The 19,506-nt window shown below is 57.1% G+C and overlaps 6 protein-coding genes across 6 annotated transcripts; 5 read left to right on the plus strand and 1 right to left on the minus strand.

Moving 5' to 3' along the window:
* Positions 1–5,069: 5,069 nt before the first annotated feature.
* CCMA1212_006157 (uncharacterized protein) lies at positions 5,070–5,487 on the plus strand (the record flags this gene model as incomplete). The annotated part of the gene is made up of 2 exons (XM_073703394.1): positions 5,070–5,099; positions 5,164–5,487. The coding sequence occupies 2 exons, from the start codon at positions 5,070–5,072 to the stop codon at positions 5,485–5,487; spliced, it is 354 nt and encodes a 117-aa protein (XP_073558050.1).
* Positions 5,488–6,518: 1,031 nt separating this feature from the next.
* Positions 6,519–9,153, plus strand: CCMA1212_006158 (Transcriptional regulator; the record flags this gene model as incomplete). The annotated part of the gene is made up of 3 exons (XM_073703395.1): positions 6,519–6,672; positions 6,855–8,955; positions 9,018–9,153. 3 exons carry the CDS (start codon positions 6,519–6,521, stop codon positions 9,151–9,153), a joined length of 2,391 nt encoding a protein of 796 aa, XP_073558047.1.
* A 344-nt stretch (positions 9,154–9,497) lies between these two features.
* Positions 9,498–9,698, minus strand: CCMA1212_006159 (uncharacterized protein; the record flags this gene model as incomplete). The annotated part of the gene is made up of 1 exon (XM_073703396.1): positions 9,498–9,698. One exon carries the CDS (start codon positions 9,696–9,698, stop codon positions 9,498–9,500), a length of 201 nt encoding a protein of 66 aa, XP_073558048.1.
* Positions 9,699–11,725: 2,027 nt separating this feature from the next.
* Positions 11,726–12,964, plus strand: CCMA1212_006160 (uncharacterized protein; the record flags this gene model as incomplete). Its single annotated transcript, XM_073703397.1, has 2 exons — positions 11,726–12,226; positions 12,296–12,964. The coding sequence occupies 2 exons, from the start codon at positions 11,726–11,728 to the stop codon at positions 12,962–12,964; spliced, it is 1,170 nt and encodes a 389-aa protein (XP_073557841.1).
* A 795-nt stretch (positions 12,965–13,759) lies between these two features.
* On the plus strand, positions 13,760–14,899 carry CCMA1212_006162 (uncharacterized protein; the record flags this gene model as incomplete). The annotated part of the gene is made up of 1 exon (XM_073703398.1): positions 13,760–14,899. The coding sequence occupies one exon, from the start codon at positions 13,760–13,762 to the stop codon at positions 14,897–14,899; it is 1,140 nt and encodes a 379-aa protein (XP_073557843.1).
* A 2,248-nt stretch (positions 14,900–17,147) lies between these two features.
* On the plus strand, positions 17,148–19,479 carry CCMA1212_006163 (uncharacterized protein; the record flags this gene model as incomplete). Its single annotated transcript, XM_073703399.1, has 2 exons — positions 17,148–17,207; positions 17,407–19,479. 2 exons carry the CDS (start codon positions 17,148–17,150, stop codon positions 19,477–19,479), a joined length of 2,133 nt encoding a protein of 710 aa, XP_073557842.1.
* Between the last annotated feature and the right edge of the window lie 27 nt (positions 19,480–19,506).

Here is a 19,506-nt window from a genome sequence, read left to right on the forward strand (position 1 = left end):
AAAAGAAAAGAGAAGAGAAAGCAAAGAAGGAAAAGAGAAAAAAAAAAAAGTCCCACGACCAACGAAGTTTCACGAATTCAAGAAAGTGGATGTGCCAATCTATTTTCCAGGGGGGTCGAGTTAGAAAAGCAATCGGAGGGCCAACCCTCGCCCTCGGAACCGAACTAAAGGCACTCGTATGTACCTTACATACTGTACCTCTTGACACTTCTCCCACCTCGTCCATCAGCGTTCTTCCTGCGAGAAAGAGAGGACTCGAAGAGAAAACATCGGCAAAAGCACGAGTACCTACCAGCACCCTGGCAATGATTCCGTGGGGCTGGTGCCTCCAAGCCTCTAGGTCCCGGAAGCCTCCCCCGGACCCGCCTCGCAAACCAGGTCCAAGTCCCTCTTCGTCCTGCTAACCAACACAGGCTACAGTATTCGCTGACTGCTTGCATACCGTACGCGAGGGCGTCTCGCGATCTTCTTCAAGGGAGGGTCTGAGGCTGGCACTGTGCGGCATAGCAGTGACAGGTGCGTGTACTCGTAAATTTGCAGTGTGCTAGCTTGAACACGAGTTTGCCGCGCTTCCACGCATTCCCACCCACCCAACGCGGTACGTACATGTACCTTCAAAACGGTGAGGTTGCTGGCCGAGACGGAGCAAGACAGCGTGTCTCCATCTATGCCCGTTTCGTGAGCTTCTCATGCTCTCCGTTTTGCGGTACATGAGCGACCGAGGGGGGTGTGTCCCTTTGAGAGGATAAGCGCGCATCCTCCCGCGCCGCCTGACGATCTCATACTGTGCCGCCAGAGCTGCCGTTGGGCATCGTGTACTTGGCGTCCAGAGATGCTGCCGCCGGCTCTGCTAGCACATGAGCGAGTGTGCAAGACGGCGACTCGTCCAGACGGCTTTCATGCGCCGGAGCAATGCGAAAAGGGGGGAATCGCGCGGCCCCTTTCTTGCCCTGCACAAGCATTGTAGGTAGCTTCTCGCATCTTCTTCTTCTTCTCTCCGTTGATTGATTGATTGATCAACAGGCTGGGCGCCACGTTGATGCGCTGCTTGAGGCTCCGGGTGATGGACCGACGATCAGGTACCAAGACACGCGAGAGATGTGCCCATACACCAGTCTGCATCTTGTCAGAACGGGACGAGCACGGTGAAGAGAGAGGCTATTCGGCCATGTCGTCGATTCTCATAGTACAAACAACCTCAGATATGGATTGAAACCCCAGAGTACGAATATGGGGTAGCATCTGTCTGGAGACCTTGAGCATCCTCACAGGTGCAGACTTCGTCAGTACGAAGCAGCGCCAGACCCGTTCACTAACCGTACCCGGTCCCGTGCCACTTCACTTCCCTTGGACTGGACCAACTTAAAGTCGCTTTCTACCGAGGTAGTGGTTCCGTTTGCTTTTTGTGGTTGCAATAGCGCGAGCCAGCTTCTCGGCTCTCCTCAGGTGGGCGTGGACAGGAGCGTCTCTGTCCCTCACCTGGAAAGACGGGTGGTTTGGCAACTGATTCTCGATGGTTCGACATTGTAGATACTTCATGCATAGTTGTGCTGCTCTCACCCAAGCGACTCAGGTGGCCATTCTCAGCTCCGTTTGAGGCATCCCACGCTTCCTGAGAGCTGACTAGAGCCGCTGTGGGTTGACGGAGCGGGAGCTGCAGCCACAGGAGACGGGTCAAGAGAGACAGTAAGACGGCGATCTTACCTTGCAGGCACGCAAGGTACCTACAGCGCGAAGTGCTTGTCACTGTGCCCTCATACAACTACCTTATTACGAGTGCAGACAACATGGCCAAGGCATGCTTACTCCTATCGGACGCTTGGACCTGCAAAATAACATCAGCAACGCTCATCGTGGTGTTCTATTCCAGTCCCGAATCATCACCGTGCACAGAGACCACGACTCGCCGTTTCAGAGGAAGCAACCTCGCCACCAGAAACACCAACATAGACCTGTATCCGACTTGCACGCCAGTCGTTGGGCATCTGAAACCGCTTCTCATCGTAACGAAGGCTTCGCGATTCCTTATACGAGAACCAGGCTGAGTGGCGGTCTGCTGCCACTGCAGCTGCCGTGAGGGTCAAGTAGTGGATGACCCCCATCACCGCCAGTCTGGCTGAATGGACGCCATGAGATGACCGACCCCTGGATACTCCGTAGACGGAGCGCAAGTAACGATTCTTCGTGCTTCGACTAGACACGCATGCGTGCATCTGCGCAGGCCCCTGTCCGGTTTCTTGGTAGCTCATTATTATCCCGTACGTGTACAAGCACGGAACACGGAGAGAAGAGCCCTGGTAGACGCGGGATGGAAGAAGGGGGCCAAGTTTCAACGCGGCCCCTGCCTCCTTTATGCGTGAGTGCATCCCTCAGCCCAGCCAAGAGGACAGTAGCTGCGTGCACAGGCGCAGGTGCTTGTTACGTGTAAAAGTGTAAAAGGAACCCGTACTCTGCAGAGTGGCAGACACTGACTGCTTTTGACGGCGCCTGTCAGGCAGAATTGCATCGCTCTGCTGTCTCATCCAGAGAGGTCACTGCTTCTGGCGAGCGTGGGCACACTAATATTACACGCCGTCCATAATACTTGGCCCAGCCAGGTCTGGCACTCACCTTCGAGGTACCACGGACGCTGGATGAATAGTAGCACCACTCCGTACGGGCCCTTGATACGGAGACGTGCAGGCCTTGCAGCCCTTGCCAGCGTGCCTTGCTGCTCTTTGCATCCATTGATCCTTGGTCTGACTTGGCCAGGCGCTTCCAGAAGGTGATTTGCGAGATCTCGATAAAGCTGCCCGTCCTGTACACTTCGACAGCGAGTCATCGGTACAGCATACAGCATGCAATAGGCATAGGTAGTACTTGGAGAAAAGGATCATTTCCCAGACCCGGGGCCAGCTGGAAAAGACAAGAGAGTAGTAGATACTTGATTGGGCTCCTGTAAGTGTCTCGTCTCTTGTGTCGATACCGGTCAGTGACGATATTCCCGACCAGACTGTGTTCAATGAGCGGTGTGCGACGGTCAATACAGTGTGGTGCGTGGTTCCGGACACGGAAGCTGGTTCAATGCTACCAGACTCTCAAGGGTCGGCCAGGTCGTGGTCGTGGCCCGGGACGAAGGACATACGTGCAGTGGTAGTGCATTCTCAGCTCCCAAGTTTGGACATGGCGTCCGCGGTGGGCTGGGGTGGATCGCCAGATGCAAGACGGCCTCGTGCGATGATGAGAACCCAGCTCCGATACTATGGAGGCGGAATCGCGGAGACCAGGTGCTCATTGCCCTCGTCGCTACCCATCATGACGCGCGCCGGATCTTGCCCAGCCTGGGCGCATTACCGGCACAGGTACGGTACCTGCGTCCACCTCGGCGCCTCGAAGTGGAACGGGGCTCAAACGATGGCTACTCCTGCTGTGTCGGCATTTGGACTTTCCAGACGTTGAGCTTGGTGCTGAAAGTCCATGGAATCCGAGGCATTGGCGTCGCCCAGGGAGACGTTGGAAGTGGGCACCGGCATGACTAGCACGAGCACCTGGAGCATGGCTGTCTTATATCCACCTCACAGAGTGGTAATGCCAGCATCAGGCCTGGCGGAGACTTGCCATATTGGGCACTTTGCGAGGCGTGGCGGTCGTCCTGGGCGACGGCGATGGATTCCTACAACGTCCGATCCAGCTTAATATAGGCGAGCTTGCACCCAGGTACTGTACTCGTACAGTACTATTGCTGCGGGACTCGGTACCAGTAATAGAGCAGCACTGGCGGCGACATTCCACGTTTCTCGTCTGCGAACCGGACACCCAGCATCCCTGCCGTCTTGCGTGTGACTGCTCAATCGTTTCTTCTTGTCGGTGTCGGTAGCCGTATAGCAGGGAGAGGAGAATCAGGGAGGGAGTGGGTCGCTCAGCTAGAAGCCAACAAGAGATGACGGTGCTTGGCCAGGCCAACTAGGCGATGGCTGTTCTCGTGATGCATCCAGGTCGTACGGAGCAAAAGGACAGCACATCGCCTCCAAGGCTCTCTCTCCCTCCTTGGTGCCGCCAGCATCGAGACGCATGGGAAGCTGTGCTGACCGACTGTCGCCAGATTTCGGTGGTGGGGGGTCTATTGTAGGTGCAGTCCATGACACAAGTGACGTACGGTACCTGGAGGACAGGCTGCAAGCTGCGCGCTCCAGACTTGCAGCGCCCATCATTCATGCCCCAGCATGCGTGGACAGCGAATCAATGGGTGCTGGAACACGCGGGACATGATCTGAGGCCGCCTGGCGCGGGAGCTGAGCTGAGGGAGAGAGGCGGGGATAGGCGAGCAAATCGGACGACGCAGATGATTCCTGAACAACACGAGGGCGAATTAAATGGAAGAAAGATGAAAGCAAGCAAGAACTTGAAGACGAAAACAAACGAAAGACGCCATAATAGAAATGAAGGAGGAACATTAAAAGGTCGAAAACGCAGCGGGGCAGGAGCGAGTGGGCGGACAGGCGGAGGAAGGAGGATGCAGGTCCAAGTCGCTGATATCGACAGAATGGAGAAAGTATCGGTACGTACGGTGTACCCTGTACGAGACTCATCGGGACTGAAGTGGTCGGCATGGCGTCGGGTGTGCCTGATGTCCACTTCATCGCTCTCTCCCTTGCTTTGTTTGTCCCGCGACTCAGGCATGGCCTTTATTTCCTTTTACTCTCTCTTTTTTTTTTCTCACACCCGTTTTTGCGCACGGAGGCCACTCAGATCAGTGGTCTTGTAATGCCGCTTCCTTGGACGGTCGCACTGCAGTTGTGTGCTGTTTCTCTCTTTTCTTTTTTCCCAATGTACGTGGCGTGGGCGTTTTCAGGGACTTGTGCAGGTACCTGCTTATCCGACGCTCCGCCATACGCCTCCTCTGGGTCATCTCCAGAGACGCTGGTTTGCCTGGACAGAGCATCAGATGTGCTAGAATAACGCTCCGTAGAGCAAACCTGAATAAAATGGTGTTGCATCACGGTGGACTGCATCATTCCGCCATGCCTGGGCTTTGTTAGTACATACCGCACCTACACAAGCAGCTGTTTTGAGTGGGCTCGGCGAAGGAAATGGCACCCGTGGACGGCAAAGCTGGTGGTGTCAGTCCGGTCCTAGTGCAAGTATTTGTACAAGTTCTGTGAAGCGTGTGACTCCGGCAACCAGAGCCTTGAGCCCCGACAGCGCAAGAGCTCCAGCTGCAAGCTGCGGCGGGCCAATGGCGGGGCAAAGCCTGCCAGCTCGCGCCCAGGTACCGGTACCTCACCCAAGGACCAACCGCCCCCCCCTGCGCCCCCCCTGCCTGCCACCTTAGCCGGTGCTTCCACAGCGCGAGTGTCAGTGGCCTTGGAGGGGCTCCAGCACATCGAATCGCTGGAGGGGCCGAGCTTCGCCCCTCTTGCGCTGACGGGACCCCCGCTGAAGGCACTTCGAGTTGTACCTAGCGTCGGTGGCCAGCGCAGCACCAGGCCGCCGCCGTGTCACGTCTGAGCCTTGAGTTGAGGGGATGGGGGCTCCATGGTCGCTTGACCTTGGCCAGGCCGAGCTTCTGTTTCCCAGTTGTCTCTACAAATTAGTAGGTAGGTGTTTGTACCAGCGCTGCATGCGACGGCGTCAGCGGTACATGTCTAGTAGGCTTGTTGTCGCTGTGTCTGGCATGTCGCTGCTGGGGGCGGCCCTTGCTGCGTACCGGTACCTGTACCTGCTGGCCGCAGCCCCTCGCACCCGTCGCCAGCTGCTAACGCACACCCACAGCCGGGTGCTAACCCAAGCGGACCCGCGCCCAAGAGTCGAGCGCTGCGCTTCAGAGACAAACAGCGCCTTTCGCCTCCCCCTCCCCCTCCATCCATCCCTCTTTTTTTTTTTTTTTTTGTTCCCGATTTTTTTCAGGTACTTGCCAGCGCCCTCACTCCCCTCTCTCCCCTCTGTACCGCTTCAGTTGTTTCCCCCCTCCTTCTGCGCACCCACCCCTCCCAAGATTCTTACCCCCCCCAGTCGTGGCTTGCTGTCCGCGTCCCCCGAATTGAACCGTTTCCCCTCCCCCCCCCTCCCGCCGTCTTCCTTCATTTACTCGTACTGCCGCCTCTCCCTCTTAACCCGCCTCTCCCCTCTCCATCTGCCACCACCCTCGTTGCGCCCCCCAAGAGACAGACACTGCATCAACTCGCAGCATCGTCAGCCCCCCGAATATCCCATCCAACCGAGGCCGCCAAGGAGCCTCTGCCCTCATCAGACCACATCCTTAGAACCTTTCCATGACCAGAATACCGTATTTTCCAATGAGCAGCATCACCATCGACACCACCGCAGTCACACTTTAAACCCCACGGGCGCGCGTGCGAGCGAGGAGCCAGGAGTCGAGAGCGAGAGCACGAGAGAACGAGAGAACCAGCAAACCACCACCCGAGCACGATATTCAACCATCGTAGCGTCCGCCCCAGCCGGCAGAGCCGAGCGTCGCGTCAGCGCAAAACCATCCAACCGCCTTCACCACATCACACACAGCACGCGACTCGCCCACAATGCCCGGCGCCAGCGTTGCAGTTCTCCCGCCTCCAGCGGCCTCGACACCCTCCTCGCGGAAGGCGTCTCTCGCACCAGAACGCAAATACAAGTGCCAGTTCTGCAACAGAGCCTTCAGTCGAAGCGAACATCGAAGCCGCCATGAGCGATCACGTATGTTTTTTTTTCTTTCCATCAAAAATCTTCTCTTCCACTGGGGTGCCTCTCGCGAGTTGGAAAGGAAAAGAAAGGGAAAAAAAAAAAAATTAGACGAGACCTGGGAAACCTCAAGAGCATCACCATCTCCCTCGCCTTCTTTCCATTGCGCCACGTCTGGCTAACTCTCACCCTCTTAGACACAAAGGAGCGTCCTTTCAAGTGCATGAAGTGCAGAAGCACCTTTGTGCGCCGCGACCTTCTGCTCAGACATGATCGTACAGTTCACGCCAAGGATGGCGGCGTCCCCCTTCACAGCGACGGCAAGCGTCGCGCTGGACCCAAGACCCGAGCTATCGGTGGCCCTCCCAAATCGTCAATCACCCTCGACACGTCCACCTTGGAGCAGATGGAGGCCGGCGGCGACGGCATTTTCGACGTCGAAGCCGCCGCCATGCTCGTTGCCGACTTGCACAACAAGGCCACTGCTGCCATGCGCGGAGATGATGGATCCTACGAGGACGGCGCGTCCATGGCCTTCTCTCCGCGAAGCTCCACCGTCATGGAGCCTGCCGTCACGTACCCGTCAGGCGCTATCGCCCTCCCCCAGGTCCAGTGGGACAACTTCATGGCCGAGCCCAAGCCGCACTCCATCACCTCGAGCGCCTCTGGCTCTTTTGAGTCGTCGAGACTGCAGCACCATGCGGGCCAGCTGCCTCCCTTCACCGGTCGAAACACCAATGGTCTCGTGCCCGCTCTTCAGTCCATGATGAACTCGCTTCCAGCCCCTGGCTCAGAGGTTCCGGCCCCTCAGTCGCCCTCCGCAGTCGACTCTCAACAGGCCGGCTTCAGGGCCCCTCAGGTTTCGGGCGACGATGAGCGGAACGCCATTCTGGACAACATTCGAAACTCTGACCGCGAGCACGCCATTCCCGAGAGCTTTCGCCTGCCTGGCCTTGGCTCTCTGAATCGCTACTTGGCCACGTACTTTGGGCTGTTCCACCACCACCTGCCCTTCTTGCACCCTGCATCCTTCAGCCCGTCTCAGGTGTCGCCGCCGCTGCTGTTGGCCGTCCTGAGCATCGGCGCTCTCTATGCTTTCGACCAGGACCAAGCGTACATGCTCCACATTGGATCCAAGGTGCTCGTCAACCAGTTCCTGCAGAACAAGGAGAACTTCAGCTCCCGCAAGTGTCCCCTGTGGACCATGCAAAGCTCGCTGCTCAACATGATCTTTGCCAGCTGGAGCGGCGACCCCAAGGGCCTGGAGTGGGCATGCTCCATCAAGAGCCTGCTCGCCAACATGGTGGCCGGAAACCGCTACGAACTCAAGCTCCGTCAGGAGGCCCGTGGCACGGCCAAGCCTACTCGTGCCGAGTGGGTTGAGGACGAGGGCTGCCGCCGCACCTACTATGCCGTCTACATCTTCTTCGGCTTGCTGACGCTGACGTTCAACCACACGCCCGCCATTGGCTTCAATGAGTTTGAGGACCTGCAGCTTCCTTCGACGGAGGCCATGTGGAACATGCAGGTCGCCGACGAGGCCGCGTGGGCCGAGCAGCTGGAAAAGTCGCCCGCCGTCATCTTCATGGAAGCCCACGACAAGCTGTTCCAAGGCGAGACGCTCAAGTACAGCGCCTTCTCCACCCGTGTCATGATCAATGCCTTGTTCCTCGAAGTATGGTACCACAAACGTAGCCCTGAGGCCCTGCAGGATGTCGTGACCGAGTACAAGCTTAGACTCGCGCTGGAGACGTGGGAGAAGTCGCTGGACCTGTGCGAGCAAGAATCCGTCGTGGTGCCCCTCAACGCTCCTCACAAGGGCCATCCCCTCATCTTCAATGCCCGCGCCATGTATCGTAACGCCCGCGCCCGCCTCGAGGTCGACCTCAAGACCGTGCAGGAGGCCCTGCGCTACCACGAGCCGTACGAAGTGGCCGCCGCCATGTCCCACGCTCGGGACCGCGTCAAGCGCTCGAGCGAGATGATCAAGGTGATTGAGGAGTGCTACAGCTGCCTCGAGACGGCCGTGGTCCAGGGCGTCCGCTGGGTGGCACGCACGTCGTCGACCAACTGGAGCGTCGAGCACCCCCTTTGCGGCCTGGACCTGATGATCATCCTCACGCTGTGGCTCTATCGCCTGGAACATGACGAAGAGCCCGCGACGCCAGAGGAGGTGGCCATGTACTACAAGGTTCGCCAGCTCTTTGTCAAGGACTTTGACGAGAGCATCATTGCCAATCTGAGCTCGGTGGTTGCCCGTCTCTGGGGTTCCATGTTGGACGAAGTTGTCGTGTGGGGGTATGTTTCCTCCTTTCCTTCCCTTGGCTGTTCGTGCAAGAGTGCTAACGGCGTTCCGCTAGAATTACGCGCCTCATGGGCGAATCATTCAAGTTGCACTCAGAAGCCCTTGTTGGCTATGTCGGCGACGAAGCTTCCTCTAATGTGTCGACTCCCTCGATGACATCGCAGGGAGCAGACGAGGACAGCGTGTACTAACAATAATGCGACGACGAAACGATCTTCTTCCTCTTCTTTCTGTTCATCTTCTACCAGGGGAGCGCCCAGGCACGCGCCGGCTTTTTCCTAACGCACAACTTGATACTCATGGCTTTCTTTTCTGCTTCGTTTCTTTCTCTTCTTGCTTCTTATTTGTCAAACTTTTTAACTTGTGGCGCGTGCGGTCCGGACAGGAGTAAGGTTGATACTGGGAAAGCTCCTTTTCTTCTGCTTGTTTGTTTTCATCTCTGTTTCTCTTGGGAGCTTCATCTTTCCTGTTTCCTTGGTTTCTCATGTTGTTTCCTTGACGACTCCTGAGACAGAGCAGGTGCTCGTTTGTCTTGTTAGTTTTCTGTTACTGATCTTAATCTTTGGCTTTGGCTTGCATTTGCTCTTTTATTCTGCATGGGTTCGATCGAAAAGATCACGGGGGGATAATACTGGAGAGGCGGCGAAAGCAGGGAAATACCGGCGGGATAAAGGACTTTGGACGTTTCGCATGCTTTCGGGGCCCCGAGAGGGGCTTGTTTTGGATCTCGACACATCGGCAGCGCAAGCTAATGAACAGTGAGGGCAGGTTGATTGGCTGGTCCATGATGGTGATGCCGCCTTTTCGCATTCCCTCCTTTTTTTGGTTTCTAATGGCCATTCGTGGTCCCTTTCTACTCTACTTTGATAATTCTCCCCCCCTCTTTTTTTCTCTTTTCTTTCCTTTCCTTTTTCTACTCTTATGTTGTGTGTCCGCTTGCTTGTTGGCTGTCGCTTTTCATTGGGATCGCAGTCTGATTTACCCTTGGCAACTTTCCAAATTCTCTGATACCTTGTTCGATATACAGATTGCTATTCTTCATTGAACTTCTTCCTTCTCCCTTGGCTCTTGAGTTTCCTTTATTCTCTCTCCTCTTTCTCTTGGAACTGTGTGCTCTTACCTGGTATCGCCGTCACCGCTTTGTGTTTCTGCTTTCGACTTGGTCAAGGTATGCTATGAAGGGATGCTACGGTATGACAGGCCTTGTTTTCTACGGGGTACTGTGTGTGCCGCTCTTCGGTGTGTATAGATATTCTAGTACTACAATGCGAAATAATTGTTGTCTCTGTCAAATGAGGAGTCGACGGCTTGCGATGTGCTGGCTGGTGAAGCCACGTAGTCGAAGATTTGAAAGACATGTCCTGTCTACCCATTTGGGCAGGTAGTATCATCTATGCTGCATGAAGAAGAGCAGATGCAATGTGACTGCGCTAGATTAAGCAGTGACATCTCCAATGGTTGAGCCAATGGGAGAGATTCTGAATGGTAAAAGGAAAGGAAAAAACGAACCGCGACGGAGAGAAACGCTTGGCTCCTCGGAAACGGGCCATGCATGCATGGACTTGACCCGATCAGTCAAGATTCTCCCGTCTACATGGGCAGTGAAGGAGAGAGAGGGATGAATGAAGGTTGTGTTGCCCTCCCACATGTCTTGTCTAACATGTAGTTGTAAGGTGACAATAGTAAGGTGAGGACGGTAGCAGTAGGACTGCGTTTTTGGGGGCTTGGGTATCATCCGACGCGGAGAAGTAGGAGAGAGGGAAGAGAGAGGGTGAGCGATGTCGTGACACTTGACGTTGTGGCTTTCCCCCCTCTTCTTGTATGTGCTGTTACTGTCTTTGGTGATGAAGGTGGGGGAGAGGCTGTGAGTGAGGTGAGTTTGGAGAGGATACGGTCAAGGCCTGCAGGTGTGTGGATGAGGCTGGGTTCAACATGTTTGATGATGGTTGAACTGCCAACATGAACCTATTCATGCACTCCGCAAACAACAGTCGAAAGAGAGGCTCTCGGATCGAGTATTGATAGATGCAGTGGAAAGAAGTAAAAAAAAGCATGCAAGGGACGGAGGAGTCAACGCGCGAGCCTCCCGCAGGACCGTGTGTGACTTGTAGCACATGTAGGTACCTAGTCACAGCCAACCTAGAGGCTGTTCTTTTCTCATCGTAGTTTTCTGTTGCCTCCCGAGTAACCATGCCCTGCCTTATATTTTTGTACCTCCATTGTTTTCCTTTCCACCCGAACTTCAAGTTCATGAACACAGCGTCTCCGACTGTACGCCGGCATCTACGCTTTTATCGGCTGTTCCTGACTTTTTGCCTTGGGATATCGGACTTTGTCGTGTTGCTGCAGCAGCTGCATGTCGCGTGGCTGCTGGTGCCCCGGCCGGCAGATACGAATAGTCCTGCATGCGGTGCCTGCATTGCATTGGGTTGCTCATGCTGTTCTCGTTGCATCATTCTTTCTGCTGAGAATCGTGCTGGGATCGGGGTTTGAGTTTCCGTTGCGGCCGCTGAGCTACGACGGTCCGACTTGCTTGCTCTGTGCTGCTCTGGAGGGAGCTTGGCCTCTTGCTTTCCTCCCCTGCTTCTTCTGCTTCTTCTGCTTCTTCTGCTTCTGCTGTTTCTGCTGCTTCTCCCCTTTCGTGGCTTTGCTTCATCTCCGTCTTCTTTTTATTCTTTGCGCCTCTCAATCATACTTTTGCTCTCGACTTCCATTGCTCACGACTAAAGCTTTGCTTTCCGACACACGGCAAATCACTCACCCATGTCCAGTCTAGCGGGGTCGGGCCCGTGGCTGGCCCTCTTGCTGGCCTTGATGTTGTCCCTGGTGGCGGCGGACTGCGAATGCGGCTTTGTCCAGGACTTTCCCGCAGAGGAGACGGGGCACGGAGATGGACACGCAGATGGCCGTCTGCTGTTCACCAATATGATGGAGAGCAAGTTCTTTGAGCTGAGGAACATCTCGCAGGACGGCGACTGGAAGCGGCAGCAGTACAATGTCTCGGCGAGGGCTGGGCGGGGAGAGTACGGCAAGGCATTTGCCCTCAAGAACGTGTACACGATTGCCCCCGACGGTCATGGCGAGAACGTGGACGCGGATGCCGGGCCTGGCGATGGCATCGCGCTGGTGGTGGGCAGCACGCTGGTGGACGAGGCGATTCCGGTGGCGGAGCTGGCCTCGGCGAGGAAGGACATGTACTTTGGCTCGTATCGCGCGGGCATGAAGCTGACGCCCGTCAACGGCACCTGTGCGGCCTTTTTCTGGGTATGTTGCTGTGATGCTTTGCAGCCTGATGCCTCTATGTGGTTGAGTTGATGCTGACGCTGTATATAGTACTTCAATGACACCCAAGAGATTGACATGGAGTTTCTGTCGCGTGAGTTTGACGCCAGCAAGAAGTTGTATCCCGTCAACCTCGTGATCCAGTCGGAGGCGTCACGCCAGGCGGGCTACGACGCGGCCAAGACGGGCACCTTCAAGGTGGTCAATCTCACGTTTGATCCCACGGTGGGCTTCCACGAGTATCGCTTCGACTACCTGCCCAACCGGGTCCTGTTCTACGCCGACAGCCAGCTGCTGGCCGAGATGAACGGGACGTCGGTGCCGTCGGGCCCCGGCCACATTATTCTGCAGCACTGGAGCAACGGCAACCCCAAGTGGTCGGGCGGCCCCCCCAAGCAGGACGCCATCATGACCGTCAGCTACGTCAAGGCCTACTTCAACTCGTCCGACGAGCAGCTGCAGTCGAGCTTCGCCGACAGCTGCCGAAAGGCGCGCGATGACGATGCGGCCAGCGGCGGCAGCGGGAGGGTGTGTGCGATCCCCGACGTGACGGCGTCAAATGCAAGCACAGGCGGCACTTTTTTCAACACGAGCGATCCCAACCAGCCAAGCAGCGGCGGAGGGACGGACGACGGCGATAGCGGTGCGGTGCACCTGAGCAGCACGCCGACAATGGCGGCCGCCTTGCTGTTGATGGTGGTCTTGCTGGCGTACTCGTGAATGCTTTTTTTTCGCTTGGGACATTGTGCAGGATGAGACCTCTTGTGACGAGCACTGGAATGCGGTGACGAGGCTGACTTTTGCGTGTGTCTTGGAATTTGGGTTGGAGAATTGGAGTTTTGGCGTCTGATGAGTGGACGAGCCGCGATGGAGGTGTGCATGTGATTGCGCTTATTGTAATTGGGCCTGATAATTCTTACCTACTGGGCATGGAGACGAGTCGCGGGTTAATCAAGAAGTTTATGCATGATTGCATGCGTATCGATCCTCGGACTGCTCATCTGATGGAAGGTGGCTTAGAAGTCCTTGGCCGTCGATGGAGTTACCTGTTTGGTCGAGGCGAGGCTGGGATGCCGATGGTCAGATGCACGATGCGGTCATACGGCCCACCAGACTCCGAGCAGCTGGATCGGACGGGGGGCGGGTTGGCTGATGGAATGCGGCCGGGAGGGAGGAGCGGCTGAACGAGGCGGATGATGGGCGATGATGGTTGATGATGGGCGATGATGATGATGGTTGTTTATGCGGCTGTGCGTGTGTGCGCGCGCGTGTATGTTGGTGTCGTTGTCGGTCTTGGAGTATAAGTTGATGCCTTGGTCTCTGCTGGACCGGACTTGCGACTACATAGTTTGACCTCACTTACACATCATCGCCTCGTACTCTTTTAGATGCCAACAACGCCTTTTCACGATCTACAACTGGTACTTTTTGCTTTTACGGGATCGATACCATACTACTTTTACAATTCCACCACGCCTTGACTGCAATTCGCTTCATCAACGTCCATCCATCAACATGACGCCCACCACGCTCAGCATCGTCGTCAAAAACAACTCGAGCGCGGCGCAGCTGTACGCCTACGTGACGGGCACCGCGGACTCGGGCCTCTTCTTCCTGAGCGCCGACGGCGTGACGCCGTACTACCCGGCCTCGCCGTCGTCGACGCTGCAGCCGCTGGGCCGGGACTGCGCCGTGGCGGTGGGCGGGCCGGGCGCGAGCCGGACGCTGACGGTGCCGCGGCTGGCGGGGGCGCGGGTGTGGTTCGGCCTGGACGCGCCGCTGACGTTCCTGCTGAACCCGGGCCCGGCGGTGGTCGAGCCGTCGGCGACGAACCCGGCGGACAAGAACTACAACGTGCGGTGGGCGTTTGCCGAGATGACGCTCAACGAGGCGGAGCTGTATGTCAACGTCTCGTACGTGGACTTTTTCAGCGTGCCGGTGTCGTTGCAGTTGGAGAATGGCAAGGGGGAGGTGAGGAGCGTGGAGGGGATGCCGGCCGGAGGCTTGGACGAGGTGTGTGACAAGCTGAATGCTCAGGGGCAAAAGGACGGGAAGGGGTGGGAGAAGCTGGTCGTGAAGACGGCGGATGGGCAGAGTAATCTGAGGGCGTTGAGTCCGAATGCTGGGGGGGTCATGTTTCCGGGGTTGTTTGACGGTTATTACGATGGGTATGTGGATGCCGTCTGGACAAAGTACAAGAGCGAGGACGTGGTGGTGAATATGCAGTTTGCCGACTGGGGGGATGCGGTGGGAAGGGTGGACGCCTCGGGCCAGAACCTGGTGTTTAGCAACGGCGGGGGCACGTTTGCGAAGCCCTCGGCCGCGGACATCTTTTCGTGCAGCACGGGGCCGTTTGCCGGGGGGGAGGACGTGTCGGCGAAGCAGCTCAACGTCGGGGCGAGGCTGGCGGCGGCGTTCAACAGGAGCACGTTGCTGCTTGACGGGCCGCACCCGGAGGGGGACGATGTGAGCGAGTATTATCTGGATCCGGTGACGAATCACTACGCGAGGGTGTGTCACGAGGTGAGTATTGGGGGGAGGGGATATGCTTTTCCGTACGATGATGTTGGGAAGACGGGGGGAGAGGATCAGAGTGGGTTTTTGAATGATGGGGATCCGAAGGTTCTGACCATTGGGGTCGGGGGGCCTCTCTGAATTCCCAGGGGGGGAGGGTGATGATGTGTATATGGATGGGAGTTGTGTATATATGGAGTGGGTGATTTTGGACATCTTGATACACGGACGAGGTACGGCTTGGCAACAGCATAGAAGACGAAGTCTGTCTTTCTTTTTGTATTTCGGGGTATACGACTGTTTACAGTATAGAACACGGATGTATGTCCTTCTTTCAGTTATCAGATCATACTAGATTGATTACAACTCTCTTGTGAAGTCTAGACTTGTCGCCCCATTAACAACAGTAGGAAGGGAGGTTACGTGAACCTATTTATAGCAGGCATCGAATGCATGAATCGGCCCCGCTGAACAAACTAAAAGAAAAGCTTGTCGGGGGATGATCCCATTTGTCGGACTCTGGCCTCTTGGTTGGTAAATATAGCATCCTTGGCGAAATCCTTTGAGCAGGAGCTGAGAGAAAAGGGAGAAGAGTGAGCAGGCAGAAATGCCGGTAAGACGGGGGTTGACAACGTCTCCAATGGTGTCTTTAGTCCTGCTTACTTGGAGGGAGGAAGTGTGCCTGTTGAACACACCCATTCGACATGTACTTGATGCTCTTTGTGTGAGGCAATTGGTATTACTGTTACCTCGACTCACCAGGGGCTGTATCACACAGACCTTGCATGAGTGGCCACCACCGGGACGTGGGCTTTTGTCTTGCATCTCACCAATTACCCGGCCCCGGATGCTCGTTGGCGCTGTAACATGAAGGCTGCAACGCTTCCTGGGATTGAATGGCACTGCATGCTCTGGCTCGGGCTCGTGCAAGTCCACCAACCAACCAGGGGCTCTCTTATTGATAAGCATGAGACGAGTTGCCTTCCCTTTCCTCACAGCTCTTTGGCTTGGTTTACTTGTCAATTATGCGACGGGGGAGTTGAGCCGCATTTTGCAACTTACACCATGGAGCAGTAATACCTTGCAACGACTGACCTTTGCAGTCTGGCATCGGAAATCCACACGCCCTTGCCCTGCACGCCGGATATACAGCGTTGAGCTACTTGCTTGTGCCCCTAAACTAAAATCCTTGTAAGCAGCCATATCTCATGCCTGCCAAGCCGGAAGGCGAAGGAGAACAAGACACGTCTGTGCCATCAATCACAGCCAGCAGCACAGGCGAGGGGGTTTCAGTCGCATTGCATCTGATGCTACATGTACGCTGGGTGGCTCTTTGGTTGGTGCTACCAGCACTGCTTACCGGGTACCCAACGTAGTACTGTCTCAACAGCAGTGATACCGCGTCTGTACCCGTACGTCTGCTGTTATCGTCCGTGCACTTGGATTGTACTACTTGCACTGTACTTTCACGAACTTGCCTGACTTGTGGCAGTTCAAGTTGTCGAGTGTTGAGGCCGTCTCTAGGTATCTATCAAAGTGCCGATTGGCAGGCATTTGCTAAGGCGGTACCGCATCTGGCCTGTGATTGTCGGGGCACCGGCTTGTACCTGCCTACCCGCGGCCCCACCGGATCTCTGCGGCGCAGATTGATTGATTGCTTGATTACGAGGGGCGACTGAGGGACTCGGTTTGAGAGGCTCTGGAGGAGTGAAGCACAATCTCCACCTTCTCCAACCACGAGGAGCTACTAATGTGATAAGAGAGGCCCCCCCAGACTGCTGCGTTGCATTAGTACCATCTCTATTACTATTACTACGACGAGTACCTTGTGAGCATTACTACACTACAGCTTCGTACTATTACTGCTGCTTGTTGACATCTCGCTCTTTTGCTGGCTTCTGCTACGTCTCAAGTCGCCAGTTCTCGCCCCCCACCTTTTGGTCGCCACTGGATCTGGGATCCGGTGCACGAGGAGCTGACGAGAAGAGGCGACACACAAGCACCGAGAGCGTCTGGCCGGGGTTCCCTGGTGTTTGCCGCAACGGGAGACGACGAAGAGAAAAGAGAGAGGCAAAGAGGCAGAGAGGGAGGAGATAGAGTCGAAAGCGAATGGACGGTAGCCGGGCGACACACCTTGCTGGAGGCATTTTCATCGCCATCTCGGTCCGGCGCGACAGCCACAGGAGACGAGCCTTTGACCTGCCCTTTGGCTTCGCCAGCGTTTGCCGGAGACGAGACTTGAGAGAGGGGCGAGAGTGAGGGACTGAGGGCGACACTGAGAGGGGAGAGAGAGGCGGAGACTCTCACGCAGCGAGACACCGACGACATCATCTCACTCCCAGTCGATTATCCACCAAACTCATCGCCATCCGCACACTCCGCATCGACAATGGTCTATTGCGGCAAGCCCTCCAAGGGCTGCTCCAACTGCCGCGAGCGCAAGATCCGGGTAGGTTTGAACTTGAACATTGCTCGCAGCCTTTTGCCCCTCAACCACATCTCCCCCTTCTCATCCCCTTCTTCTTCTTCATCTCGATCCTTCACCTCAACTCTCATCCCCTTCCCTGACCCCCTACAAGCCTCGCACCACGCGACCCCGGGTGGCGTTTCCCCTCTGCTTACGCTCTCTGCTTCTCCGCGGCCTGTAGTGCGATCAAAAGGACCCCGGCTGCGGCCAGTGCACCAAGCGCCAGATCGAATGCCCCGGCTATCGCAACATGGTCGATCTCATGTTCCGCGACGAGAGCAACCATGTGATCAAAAAGGCCACCGCCGCGAAGCCGCGCATCAAGAAGCTGAAACATGGCGTCCGGCCCGCCCCGAAGCTAGACGCGGCGCCTCTCCATCCGCCGCCACTGCCGCTGTCGCCGCCATCGCCATCGCAGTCCTCGTCTTCCTCCTCCACTTCCTCATCATCATCTGGCGCCCTGGTGCTGCGCGACAGCCCGCGGCCGTCAAAGACGCTGACCTCGCTCAAGCCCCGGCCTGCCAAATCGTCGCCGCTGCTGTCGGTGCTGCTGGCCGGGGCCCGGGACGGCGAGGACGGCGGCCGGTATGGCTACGAGTCCTGGCAGACCAATGCCTATCCCTACGAGTACGGCGACGAGGGCGATTACAACGGCAACGACGACTACGACGGCTACGACGGCGCCTTTGACTTTGGCGATGAGGACGGCGACGATGCGCTGGTGCACATCCCTTATGCGCCGTCCATCTCCCTCCAGGAGCGCGGCACCGCCTTCTTCTTCTCGCGCTATGTGGCCACCGACCACGGCTGCTACCAGAACTACGACTTCATCTACGACATCTGGAAGCCGCCCAGCATGAGGCGGCCCAAGGGCCGGGGCGCCGCTCCGCTCAAGAGAACAGATGCCCTCATCTCTGCCGGCATGACGGCCGTCGGGCTGGTCGGCCTCTCCAAGATCACGGGTGATCGGGAGACGATGGTGCGGGCCCAGCAGAGCTACGGCGCCGCTCTGCAGCTGGCCAACGCGGCCCTCCGAAACCCGGGCGAGGCCGTCGAGGACAGCACCATGCTCGGCGTCCTCATCCTCGGCACGTACGAGTTCATCTCGGGACACACCCCGCAGACGTTGCGCGCTTGGCAGGAACACATCAACGGCGCCGCCACGCTGGCCACGATGCGGGGGCAGGCTCAGTTCCAGACAAAGGCCGGCGTCAGGATGTTCCTCATGCTGTGCCACTCGGTCCTCATTAGCTGCATCCAGAGCGGCCTGCCCATGCCCAAGTCCATTGTCGACCTGCGCAACGAGCTGCGGCATGTGACGGACAGCAAGCGGCCGGCGTGGCGTGTCATTGATCCCCTGTACAGGGCCCTTCAGATCCGGCACGACATCAAGCACAGGCGCATCACCGGCGTGGACGAAATCGTGGGCAGCCTGGTCGAGATTGAGGACGACTTTGAGAAGCTCATCAACGAGCTGCCGCCGTCGTGGCGCTACCAGAACGTCAAGCTGACCAAGTCGAATCCCGCCATCATGGGCCGTACGTGCCACGTCTATCCCGGTCTGACCCAGGCCACGGCTTGGAACGCTGTGCGCACCATGCGGATGCTCGTCCAGGAGACCATCCTCGAGCAGCTGTGCCACAGCGTCGACGACCCGACGACTCTCCCCATGCACCATCAGCTGCTCCTGGTCAAGGCCATGAGAATGCTGCGGATGCTCGGCGAGGCCGTCGTCGGGAGCGTCCCCCAGCACTTTGGCATCGTGAGCTCCCGAGACATCAAGTACAGCAAGGCTAAAGGGGAGCAGCCGACCGTGACGGCCCGCAACCAATCGTCGACCATTCTGTTGACGGCGCCGCTCTTGCCGCAAGCCGCCGATAGAGACGAGAGCAAATCCTCTGTCACCGCCTGGCCGCGGGAGAGCGTAGCCACGCGCCCGACGCTGCTCGACCCGACGCAGTCGGAGCTGGGCAACGGGCGAGGCTGCGACTCGGAGAGGTTCCTGACGCTGGCGACGGCCAGCAACACCATCATCTGGCCGCTGTACACGCTGGGTTTGTCGTCGTCGTGCACGCACGAGATGAGCGCGTACATTGTCGACAGGCTCATGACCATCTACCGGGAGACGGGGCTGGAGCAGGCCCGGGTCGTGGCGGGCATGATGCAGAACAAGGTCGAGACGCTGACGTGGGCCAGCATCCCGACGACGCGTCTGCCGTCGTTGCCGGATGATGCTTTGCCTCTTGTCGTGTAGAGCGTCCTTTTCTCTTCTTTAAAAAAC

This window comes from Trichoderma ghanense (genome assembly GCF_004382785.1).
Source record: "Trichoderma ghanense strain CCMA-1212 chromosome Unknown scaffold_7, whole genome shotgun sequence".
NCBI lineage: Eukaryota > Fungi > Ascomycota > Sordariomycetes > Hypocreales > Hypocreaceae > Trichoderma > Trichoderma ghanense.